This window comes from Bombina bombina, chromosome 12 (genome assembly GCF_027579735.1).
Source record: "Bombina bombina isolate aBomBom1 chromosome 12, aBomBom1.pri, whole genome shotgun sequence".
Classification (NCBI taxonomy): Eukaryota; Metazoa; Chordata; class Amphibia; order Anura; family Bombinatoridae; genus Bombina; species Bombina bombina.
The window spans coordinates 119,382,802-119,395,563 of NC_069510.1; the positions used below are offsets into that span (position 1 = coordinate 119,382,802).

Here is a 12,762-nt window from a genome sequence, read left to right on the forward strand (position 1 = left end):
GTCTTTGTATCCTGTAGCATTAACATGACCCTTCCCTAGAACTAAGGGGTTTAGTCCTAACCATGAGGCTCCAGACCATTATGCCTCCTCCATCTAACTTTACAGTAGGCACTATGTATTCTGGTAGGTAACATTCTGCTGGCATCCGCCACACACAGATTTTTTCATCAGACTCTTAGATAGTGAAGTGTAATTCATCACACCAGAGAGCACGTTTCCACTGCTCCAGAGGCCAGTGACTTTGTGCTTTACACCACTCCAGCTGGTGTTTAGCATTGCACTTGTTGATGTGAGGCTGGTACACAGCTGCTCGGCCGTGAAAACCCATTTCATGAAGCTCCTGACACACAGTTCTTGTGCTGATGTTGCTTCCACTCTTGAGCACTTGGTGGCCCTACTCTGTGAGTTTTGGTCTACTGTACGCTTCCAGTTCACAATAATAGCACTTCCAGTTGACCAGTGTGGATCTTATAGGACAGAAATTTCGCAAACTGACTTTTGTCAAAAGTGGCATCCTATGACCGTGTCATGTTTATAGGGACATTAAACACTTGAGGTGGTAATATGAAATGTCAAACTCTGTATATAAAAAAGAAACTTATCAATATACTTTCATTATTTATTTTTCTCCTCTTTCCTGTAATTCCATTCTGAAATTGTGAGCTTTTCAGTTGATGTTAGAAAGGGAAGTGCATAACACTATTCTATTCCACACAGACATTGGCTGCACACTCTAGTGACCTATTTATTACTGTCTCTAATTGGCCACAGCATGACAAGGTAACCTAAGTTACAACATGGCAGTTCCCATTTTTTATAGACACTTAAACTTTACACTTACTTTGTCACTATTTAAACAGCACTTACATGTTATTCTCAGACTATATTTTTTTTTATGAATGCATCATTCTATCTAGCATTTATTTAGTGTTTAATGTCCCTTTAAAGTCACAGACCCATTGCACTGTAAGTGTTTTCCTATAGAGATTTGTTGGCTATGTGCTGGAGTTTATGCACCTGTGAGCACTAGGTGTGACTGAAACACCTGAACACAATAATTTAGTAGTACTTTTGGCCATATAGTGTGTACTGTATATGTATTAGTGTGTGAGTATAAATATTGCACTTATAACTCTTAAGTATGTCAATCTGGGGTCAAAAAATGACTACCCCTTAATGTTAATTGATGATATGATTATATATTAAAGTTGTAAGTCTAATTTCTTCCTTTTCCGCTGCAAATTGATACTAGTTTGGGACTTGATAAACTAGTGCACATTTATTTTATGCCTTTGCAAACCTTTGACTGTTTAGCTAATGTAATGTTAACGTCTCACAAGGAACGAGAGAACTTTTAGCTGAATGGTAAATGTGATAATTTCTTTAGAAATGCTCAGTTTAGCACAATATGGCACCCTGATGCCTTCTCTCTAACATCTCTGTCTTGTCCCCTCTATGCCGGCCTGCTCTCCCCCCCTCGTACTGAATGCATGCTCTGCAGTCGCACATCCAGGAGATGGCTTCTTCCCTGACGTCCACTAGACAGACAAACAAACTGCTTAGTTCAAAGATAGAGGAACTGGTAAGATCCAGATGTGATGTAACAGTGAATGGCATTACTACTAACAGCCGGGCCCTCTCTCTGCAGACTGTACCATGTAATCCTCTTGATGGTATCTTGCGCATGAGTCTAACCTTGTATTGCGTATGGCGGTGTTATCCCTTACTAACGTACTCACTATCCTTCTCACTTCCTGCTCAGTTGTACACAGTGTTGGGCAACTGCTGCAGATCATTTTGCCAGCCCCGGGTGGCATTCTGAAGTAGCCGGGTGGGGGTAGTGTAATATTTTCTAAAATATTTTCTGCTATGCAAAGCACAAATTAATTGCATAATTTAATAGAAATATATTTAATATTAATTTGTGCATTTGAACATTTTAAATATTGGCTAAAATTAGCCGAGGGGGGGGAGAACAATGTATCTTCCAATCTCCCCTTCCTCAGACATATATTTTTATTTATATGATATACATATATATTAAATTAGGAGACCACTGCAAAATGTTCAGTTCCTCTGATTTTACTATTTATAGAGCAGCTTTCATGTGCTTGGCTGCTCTGCACCAGTCATTCCCGTGGCTGTTGGGTGACTTTATGCCTCTCCTGGCGGGCAAATGCAAACAGCTCGGCTTTGTTTTATGGCTTGTGACCATCCAGCTTCCTCTTGATCACATTCCAGAGGTTTTTAATGGGGTTTGGGTTTGGAGATTGGACTGACCATGCCAGGGTCTTGATCTGGTGGTTCTCCATCAACACCTTGATTGACCTGTCTGTGTGGTATGGAGCATTGTAAAAAACAATCCTCAGAGTTAGTCATGCTTCCTTCACAAAGATAAATCAAGAGGAAGATGGATGGTCACTACTGGTGCAGGAGATATAGCAGTGGTGTGTTGTGTGTATATAATATATAATATATAATATATATATATATATATATATATATATATATATATATATATATATATATATATATATATATATATATATATATATATATATATATATATAGGTAGGTAGAAAAGAATGGGCAGACACTCAAAGAGTCAGTTCAACACTTTTTATTTATGGCAGCATTACATACAGAGCAACGTTTGGGGGTTAGCACCCCCTCCTCAGGCTCAATACAAATGAATGCTAAATGCAATCCTTAAATAGCCAAATAGTCCCACCCCCTACCAATTATGACATCAGAACAAACCTCATGTGAAATAAATTTAAAGTGCCAACATTTTTTATGTGCCAACATATTTTAACACAAAAATTATATAATCTCAAAAGAAATGAAACAACAACCAAAATAACTGCAACAAATTTCAGAAAAATCCTAAATCATTTATAATACCCTAAATAGTTTAAGCTAAATGAGAACCTTAAACTAAACTTCCTATAAATGTTTTCCACTATAAATTTAAACTAAATCCTTAATAAATTTAATTTTAATATAAACATAATCCTAACCTAGTATCTCCCTACTTAACCATTAATTTATTCATATAATCTTTTTCTTTATCTAAACTACAGATATATTAGAAAAAGCCAGTAAGATTATATTCCCTATTAAGGCCCTTAGGATGTAACATACTAAGCCTATGTATCCACATGGCTTCTTTTTTAAGTAACATTCTCTCCCTATCAAAGCCAATAGTCCCCTTGGGCACCTGATCTAATACCATAAACCGCAATTGATTAACCTGATGTCCCCTCTCAAAAAAATGATGCGGGACAGGAAGGTGTCTCATTTTGGGGTTCCTAATAGTAGACTTATGTTGAGTTAAGCGATCCTTAAGGGGTTGTATCGTTTCCCCAATATACAATAAGCCACATGGGCATTTGAGCGCATACACAACATAAGATGATTTACAATTAAAATGACCTTTAATATGAAAAAGTTTTCCAGAAAAGGGATGACTAATAGTTTTACCTTTAATAATACTGTTACAATGAGAACAGTTTAAACAGGGAAAGGTCCCATTATCTACAGGTCTAAAGACCCGTTGAGTATTCCTTGAGGGTTTAACCCTAGCCCTTACTAATTGTCTACCAATGGAATTACCTTTCCTAAAAGAAGACAAAGGAGGGTGTTTAAATTCCTCAATTTCTGGCATAGAATCCCTTAGCATAAACCAATTTCTACAAATCACTTTGTGTAGCTTAACACTGTCACTAAAATCTGATACAAAGGCCAATTTTTTAATCTCACTAGTCTTTTCCTTAGGTCGAAGATCTATAGTCTCTAACTCTCCAGGGGAATACCCCCTCTCCTGAAATCACTTGCACATCTCATTTAAGCGCATTGAGCAAGTCAGAGGATTAGAGACTATTCTCTTCACCCTAAGGAACTGAGATTTAGGAACACTTTTAAACACCCTAGGTGGGTGATGGCTTTGACGGGATAACAACGTATTTTTATCCGTGGGCTTTCTAAAAATATCTGTTTCAAAGTGGTCACCCACACGCTTTACCACGGTGTCCAGGAAAGCAACATGATCAATGTGATAATTAGCAGTAAATTTGACAGCCGGTACCCTAATCTGTATTCTATTACGGAACACCTCAATGGACTCAATGTCTCCCCGCCATATGATAAAAAGGTCATCTATATATCGCCACCATGCCAAACAATTCTGAAAATCAGGATCAGTATATACAACCTGTTCCTCATTTATTATTTTCCTTCGGGAATCTTGGATCGATGCTCTCTGTTACTTCGGTGGAAGTGTTTTTGGGGAGATGTTTGTCCTTTGTTTGTTTGTCTGTTTCCCTTCTTCCCCCTCTGAGGGAGGATTTATACGGCCTGACGGTTGGGACCCGGATGCAGGCTGGTCCTGTTGGGTTCTGTTCTGTCTTGTGGCTGTTCAGAAACGTGGCGCCGTTCTGATTGGCGGGTCCGGTCAAGGTGCCGAGTGCTTATGTTATCATTTCTTTTTCATTCCACTAAGCATTCTAGAAGACCTGTGGGTCTACATGGCAAGGAGGATTGTCTGTCTTTATAGCCTTCAATTTGGATGACTGGGTCAGTGTATTCTACGCTGCGTCGTTCTATGGCGTCTGGTATTACCGGACCCTAGTGTTCCGCTCCCACGTGGTGGAGAGTTGGAGGGCTTAGCACCTTCTTCCCGCCGTGTGGCGGTTTGTCCTTTTTTCTCTGAGGCTCGAGGATTGTCATTGGACTTGGTCATCTGCAACTAGTTAGTTAAAGGGTAGTTCGGCTGCCTTGCAACGGTTGGCTTGCAGATTGTAATCAGCTGCAGCCATTGCACTTAGACCGTGTACTGTCTACCTGTTTGTATGAGACTTTTTGATCTCCCTCTGTAATCTCCATCTTAGGCCTCCTTTTAGGGGCCTGGGAGATGTTTGTTCCCTGTTGGGAACACTGGGTGTGGTCTACTTGGGCTTGTTTGGGGTTCCTCCCAGAACTGGGGATGGTTTGCGCCCCTTCTCCCTGTGCTCATCCGTTTGTGCGGAGGTGATGTGAAGACCAGCCTTTGCTCGAGTTGTTTTTGACCTCGAGGTATCCCCTTGCCTTATTGTCCTGAGGCTGTTGGTAAGTCTAGAGGCTCTAGCGTTGTTGCACAACGTTTTACTGCCTTGGCTCCTTGGAGAGTGGGACTTTGGCAAGGGGTGGTTTCTTCCTTATGTCGGGACTTGCGAGTTTTTCTCATTATCCAGGTGATCTGGATATCGTTTTTAGTATCCCTTGTAGTCTTGTTTGTTATTCAGACGGGGTGTTAAGTTTGCGAGTACTGTATATCTAAACAGTTGGAAATTCGTGCCTGTTCTCCCTGGGGCTTCCGGTTGCTGGGTTTCCTTCAGCATTTTCCCTTGTGGATCCCGTTGTGGGTTGTTACCGGATATTTAGGCTCCAGGGTTGGTTAGGAGTTCCCCAGTTCCTAGAAACTTGAGCTATGTCCTTTTGCTCAGATTCTTGATCTGGTCTTGGTTGGCCAGGTTTTTCTGAGTGTCATTGCTCGTTGTTCCTTAGACGGTTTCCTTAGACGGTTTCAATGTTGCTCCTTAGACGGTTTCCCTTAGTCAGCTTGCCAGTATCCATCAAATTCACTGCTCTGCTTGTGAATGGATTTGCAGTGTCACTGCTGCTACTATTGCACATTGGTTGCATGTTAGCAGGCTAGTTTTTGGGTGAATTACTTTCAGTGGGATCGTTCTCTCCTTTATCCTGTAGCTTTGCGGCTTATGGATGGTGCTAGCTGTTAGCCCGTTCCCCTTCTTGGGAGAGAGCTTAGTTTCCTTTTAGAGAGAGGTGGTCCTTTTCTTAAGGCTTCTCCTGGTTCAGGAGTTGGGACCTGTGAGTTCCCTAGCTGAGAAGGTTTCTCTCTCCGGGTACGTTTCGTTTGGGGTCTTTCTGGCTCAGTGTCAAGACTAAGTGGACCTTTTTGCTAGATCCTTTGGGTCTGTGGCCCTGTTGTCTGTTCTAAGAAGTCGGTTGCACCCTTGCTCTGTTGGATTGGCTGTGGCTATTCTTTCACTCGTTTTGAGAGAGTTCTGAGGTACTTCTGTTTCCCTGTTTCAGACCTGCCGTTGCTGGGGTTAGCACCCGGTTGGGAGTGGGTTCTGAGAGCCGTTGTCATCTTCAGAGTCTTGGTGGGCTAGCTGGATAGCTAGTTCCACATTCTCATGCTCTATGGCTACTCTGTACTGTAGCAGATTGAGGGTTGCTAAATTGTTCTCTGGCGAGGTCTCCTCAGCCTTTCTTCCTTTTGAGGTTGATAAAATGAGCAGCGCTTTGTGTCCCTTAAAGGGGATTAGCCACATTTGCATAGTAGCTAGCTGGCTACATAAGCTTACCAGCAGAGGGTCTAGGTTTGCTACACTTCTGATTCGGGGTGTCACTCTTCTTCTTGAGGGACCTCGTGGAGGTTATGATCCCCTTTTTTTGGATGAACTGTGGATAGGTCTAGCGACCTGGATTGCCTAGAGGGTGTCCTCTGTCTAGAAGTTGGCTTTTGCTCTCAGCAAGTATTCCTTATGTCATCCTGAGGATGGGAGCGTGTTCTGGACTTAAGGTTTTTCGTCTGGGTCTGTTACAAGTTTTTTGTAGTGGAATACTTCTGTATTCCAAGTCCAGGACTCTGTGAGGACTCCGTCCTCTGTTGTCCTTGGTGCTTTTGCACAACGTTTGAGAGAACGTTTTCTCTGTTTCTATGCCCTGGCCTATACCTCCTGGTTTCCTTGGTCTAGGCGTAGTCTTTACTTGTCTGTCGGGTCCAATTTGGGCCTTTGTGCGCTGGGCTCGCTCGGAGGGCTTTTATCTTTCTGGATGTGACCTTTTGGTCTTTTCCTTTGTTTCTCCTGGCCTTCTCACTTTGAGAATTTAGGCTGGTGTTTCCTTCTTTAGTGAGGGGTGTGTGAGGAGGAACCATCTGTTGGGTGATGGTGTCTCTTGGAAGCCTGTTGGCTCAGTTGAGTCCGTTTTTGCGGTCTCTGGCTCTGCTCTGGACTACCTGTGGGTCTGTGTAATCAGGGCTTTTCCTTTCAAAGTTTCTCGGCTTTGGTCGAAGCTGTTTTTTTTTGTTAGTGGTGGTTTCAGGCTTTGTTCCCTCAATATGGGCCGCCTACTGTACCCCTCCCATCTTGGCATTCAGTGTCCTCTATAGCCTGGGTATTGTTTTCCCAAAAGTAATGAATGCAGCTGTGGACTCTTTCCATTTAAGAAGAAAAACATAAATTATGCTTACCTGATCATTTGTGCGGCATCCTTATTTATTCTTCTGGCACCTTTCACCCTGATATTTCTTCTACTGTTCCTTGTTCCTTTGAAGAATGACTGGCGGATGCGGGGAGTGGGAGGAGTATTTAAGCTTTTGGCAGGGGTGGCTTTGCCTCCTCCTGGTGGCCAGGTTCTTATTTCCCAAAAGTAATGAATGCAGCTGTAGACTCTTTCCATCAGAAGAAAAGAAAATTATCAGGTAAGTATAATTTATGTTATATATTAAAAAAAAAAAAGCAAACATAGGAATAATAGACTAGCAAGAAATAAGCACTCTCTGGTTTTGTAAAACAAATAGTATATTTAACTAGCGTGACGTTTCGAGGTATTCACCCCTTCCTCAGACTGAGGAAGGGGTGAATACCTCGAAACGTCACACTGGTTAAATATACTATTTATTTTACAAAACCAGAGAGTTCTTATTTCTTGTATGTATGTGTATGTGTATGTGTATGTTTGTGTGTGTGTGTGTATATACAGTGGATATAAAAAGTCTACACACCCCTGTTAAAATGTCAGGTTTCTGTGATGTAAAACAATTAGACAAAGATAAATCATTCCAGAACTTTTTCCACCTTTAATGTGACCTATAAACTACACAACTCAATTGAAAAACAAACTGAAATCTTTAAGTTGGAGGGAAGTAAACAAAAAAAAAAACTAAAATAATGTGGTTGCATAAGTGTGCACACCCTAACTGGGGATGTAGCTGTGTTCAGAATTAAGCAATCACATTCAAAACCATGTTAAATAAGTCATCACACACCTTCCATAATTTAAAGTGCCTCTGATTAACCCCGAATAAAGTTCAGCTGTTCTAGTAGGTCTTTCCTAACATTTTCTTAGTCGCATCCTACACAAAAGCCATGGTCCTCAGAGAGCTTCCAAAGCATCAGAGGGATCTCGTTAAAAGGTATCAGTCAGGAGAAGGGCACAAAAGATTTTCCAGGGCATTAGATATACCATGGAACACAGTGAAAACAGTCACCATCAAGTGGAGAAAATATAGCGCAACAGTGACATTACCAAGAACTGGACGTCCCTCCAAAATTGATGAAAAGACGAGAATAAGACTGGTCTGGGAGGCTGCCAAGAGGCCTACAGCATTATTAAAGGAGCTGCAGGAATATCTGGCAAATACTGGCTGTGTGGTACATGTGACAACAATCTCCCGTATTCTTCATATGTTTGGGCTTTGGGGTAGACGGCAAGATGGAAGCCTTTTCTTACGAAGAAAAACATCCAAGCCCAGCTAAATTTAGCAGAAACACATCTAAAGTCTCCTAAAAGCATGTGAGAAAAGGTGTTATGGTCTGATGAAACCAAGGTTGAACTTTTTGGCCATAATTCCAAAAGATATGTTTGGCACAAAAACAACACTGCATATTACCAAAAGAACACCATACCCACAGTGAAGCATGGTGGTGGCAGCATCATGCTTTGGGGCTGTTTTTCTTCAGCTGGAACTGGAGCCTTAGTCAAGGTAGAGGGAATTATGAACAGTTCCAAATACCAGACAATATTGGCACAAAACCTTCAGGCTTCTGATAGAAAGCTGAAAATTAAGAGGAACTTCATCTTTCAGCATGACAACGACCCAAAGCATACATCCAAATCAACAAAGGAATGGCTTCACCAGAAGAAGATTAAAGTTTTGGAATGGCCCAGCCAGAGCCCAGACCTAAATCCGATTGAAAATCTGTGGGGTGATCTGAAGAGGGCTTTGCACAGGAGATTCCCTCGCAATCTGACAGATTTGGAGTGTTTTTGCAAAGCAGAGTGGGCAAATCTTGCCAAGTCAAAATGTGCCATGCTGATAGACTTATACCCCAAAAGACTGAGTGCTGTAATAAAATCAAAAGTTGCTTCAACAAAGTATTAGTTTAAGGGTGTGCACACTTATGCAACCATATTATTTTTTTTTTACTTCCCTTCACCTTAAAGATTTCAGTTTGTTGTTCAATTTAGTTGCATAGTTTATAGGTCACATTAATGGTGGGAAAAGTTCTGAAATGATTTATCTTTGTCTCATTTTTTTACATCACAGAAACCTGCCATTTTAACATATATGTGTGTATATATATATATATATATATATATATATATATATATATATATATATATATATATATATATATATATATATATATATATATATATATATATATATATATATATTATACACACACACACATACATACTCTGTGCACAGTGATCTATTTATTGCCTTGATTATAATATATCAGCTGCTGGGTTTTCTTCTGCACTGTGGTCATTATGGATGACTCAATTTCTAAACTCAGCCAGGAGGGTATTTGCCCTAATAAATGTATGCCTTTCAGGTTAAACACAGTGTGTCCTCCTGCTCAATTGTGTAGCTCATGCCTTACTTCAGTTCTACAGTCTCATTCAAGGGGTCCTGGTATACAAACTCCTGCGGTGTCCCCGCCAGCTCAATCTAATCCTGGATGTTCTGCGGACTTGCAGATCTCAGTTTGCCCTGATATGCCAGTACAGCCACCACAGACAGTGGCCCCTAAACCAACACATGCTGTCCCCATGCGACCCTGTCCCTCAAACTCATTCAGGGGTTGGTGTTTTCCCACATGACTTTGCAGCCCAATTACAGTCTACGGTTTTGGCTGCATTGAGTGCTATGCCTGTGGCAAGGAAAAGGAAAGTTAAGCATGGTTCCTTTGAGTCTAGGACCAGCAGTCCTATTGGAGCTGCAGCAGTCAGCCATATGCAGCTTTCTGAAGTTAAAGATTCCTTGGCTAGTTCTGTAGGAGAACATTCATCCTCTAACTTCTCTGCAGAGTCAAAAAGGTACTCAGGTGCTCAATTTTAAATCTAAAATGAATGTCCTCAAAGATATTTACTTTAAAGAGGTGTTAACCACTCTAGGTATACCCTGAGTCGAGCCCTCAGAGGAAAAACAGGTACAAAAATTGGATATGGTGTTTAAACTCAAGTTAAAACTGAAGTATCCCAGTACCTTCATTGGTGGCGGACATTATAACCAAGGCGTGGGAAAAACTGATGTTCTCTTCTCCAATTTTTAAGAGAATGTTTCTTGTACCGGATAGCCATTTTGAGGTGTGGAATACTGTTCGTAAGGTAGACGGTGCCATTTTCACTCTGGCCTCTTGAAGATACATCTTTTAATGACCCTATGGATAGATTTGAGGGATTTCTAAGAAAGGTCTTTCTTCATGGAGGCTTGCTTTTCCAGCCTGCTGTAGGTATTGCTGCGGTGGTTGGGGCTGCCACCTTTTGGTGTGATGCCTTATAAGAACTGATTTCTATGGAATCTCCCTTGGAGGATATTCAAGAACGCATTCAGGCCCTAAGAGCGGCCAATTTCTTTATTTGTTATGCCATTATCCAACTAATGTGTCTCAATGCTAAGAACTCTAGCTTGGCTGTGCTTGCCAGAAGGGCTATTTGGCTATAGTCAGCGGACATTATTTGCAAGTCGAAGTTACTATCTTTTGCCTTTAAAAGAGAAATCGTTATTCGGGCCTGCCCTGGATTCCATAATTTCTACTGCCACTGGGGGTAGGGGGGCTTTTCTGCCCTAGGATAAGAAATCTACCAGAACAAGACACACGGGAGCACTTCAACAACCAAGTCTGAAACACCCAGGAATACCTGCAAGCCAAACCCGGTGTGGAGCAAGAACAAGCAGCCCATGAAAACGACCATAGACAAGAAGTCAGTATGATTGGTCAGCCCACGACCGTTGCTCAGGTCAAGTAGGGGGGCAGATTATCTCTGTTTCAGGACGTTTGGACTCGCTCCATTCAGGACCCTTGGTTTCTCGGAATTATATCTCAGGGATACAAAATAGGTTTTCGATCTCGTCCTCCAAGGGGCAGGTTCCTCCAATCAAGGATCTCGGGGAAACTGAAATTAAGATCAGTCTTCCTAAGATGTGTGGAAGATCTGGTTATCTGTGGGAGTTGTTGTCCCAGTACCTCAGGCAGAGAGGGGAAGATGGTTCTATTTAAACCTCTTCATCAGTCCCAAAAAGGAAGGGAACGTTTTGTCCCATCTTAGACCTGAAGTGCCTCAACAAATTCTTAAGAGTACCTTTCTTCAAAATGGAGACCATCTGGTCCATTCTTCGTTTTGTTAAGGAGGTTTATTTCATGACTACTATAGATCTGAAGGATGCGTATCTTCACATTCCTATTCACCGAGATCATTACCAGTACCTTCGGTTTGCCTTCTGTACAGAGGATCTCTTCAAACGTCCTAGGGGCCCTCCTTGCTGTAGTCAGTCTGCAAGGGAATGCTGTAGTGCCATACTTTGGACAAAGATGGGGTTTTTACCTAAGGTTTAAAAAAGAGAACCTAAGGTTGTCTTAACTCTCAATATTAATTAAGAAATTGTTGTTCCGTTTCTTTGTCCCAATCCTTCCTCCTCCAAGGAGAGGTTATTGCATAATCTGGATGTTGTTAGATCCTTAAGGTTTTATCTTCATGCTACCAAGGATTTTCGTCAATCATCAGCTACAACCGTTTTCTTATCTTTCTGACTCAGAAGCATGATTCGCATGGCATATGCAGAGGCCCAGCAGCCTCCATCATTGATTACGGCACATTATACTTCTGCGGTGTTCATTCATACTTTCACAAAATTTTACAGATTTAATGGGGTTTTTTCCTCAGCAGAGGCATCTTTTGGAAGAGAGGTTCTTCAAGCGGTGGTGCCTAGTACTTAAAACTGCCTTCTCTACCTTTCCCTCCCTAAAGTTTTCGTGGACTCTACAGCTTGGGTATTAGTTTTCCATAGATAATGAATGAATTAATTGACTCTCACTACCATTAAAAAGAAAACATATTTTATGCTTACGTGAATATTTTCTTTCTTGGCAGTGAGAGTCCACAAACCCACCCTGAAATAGTGTAGTGATGCCAGTCTTATGACACCTCTGTACCCCTTTTTATCTCTCTACTTTTTCTTATCCTCTGGTTGGACTATTGAGAGGGTAGGAGGTTGGTGTCTGTATACATCCTATATAATAAAAGGCCAGGTATGTTTGTCAGATGCAGTCATGCGCAGTAGAGACTGCATAGGACAAACATACCTGGCCTTGAGCAGCAGAGGAGTGCGCACTGTTGAAGCTGCCTGGTGGGGGCATGGCCAGGCGTGCTGTTATGGGGGCTTGACAAGGGGGCGTGGTCTCGCGGGAGCGCATGTGAAAAGTGTAGCCGACGGTAGAGAGGTGGGAGAGACCAAAAAAGAGGAGAGAAAGCAAGCAAAAGAGGAGGGGGGGGGGAGAGAAAGCAAAAGAGGGGGGGAAGAGAGCAAAAGAGGGTGGGGAGAGAGCAAAAGAGGGTGGGGAGAGAGCAAAAGAGGGTGGGGGGAGAGAGCAAAAGGGGGGGAGGGAGAGAGCAAAAGAGGGGGGAGGGAGAGAGCAAACAAGGGGGGGAGATCTCAAAAGAGGGGGGGGAGAGAGAGCGCAA

At 41.9% G+C, this 12,762-nt stretch overlaps 1 protein-coding gene across 1 annotated transcript in view; it reads left to right on the plus strand.

The window, feature by feature from the left end:
- GOLGA2 (golgin A2) overlaps positions 1 to 12,762 on the plus strand; it is a 290,650-nt gene that overhangs the window by 68,033 nt on the left and 209,855 nt on the right. Inside the window, exon 8 of the mRNA XM_053695478.1 lies at positions 1,502 to 1,582. Coding sequence (XP_053551453.1) covers positions 1,502 to 1,582 — 81 coding nt within the window. The remainder of the gene's footprint in view (positions 1 to 1,501; positions 1,583 to 12,762) is intronic.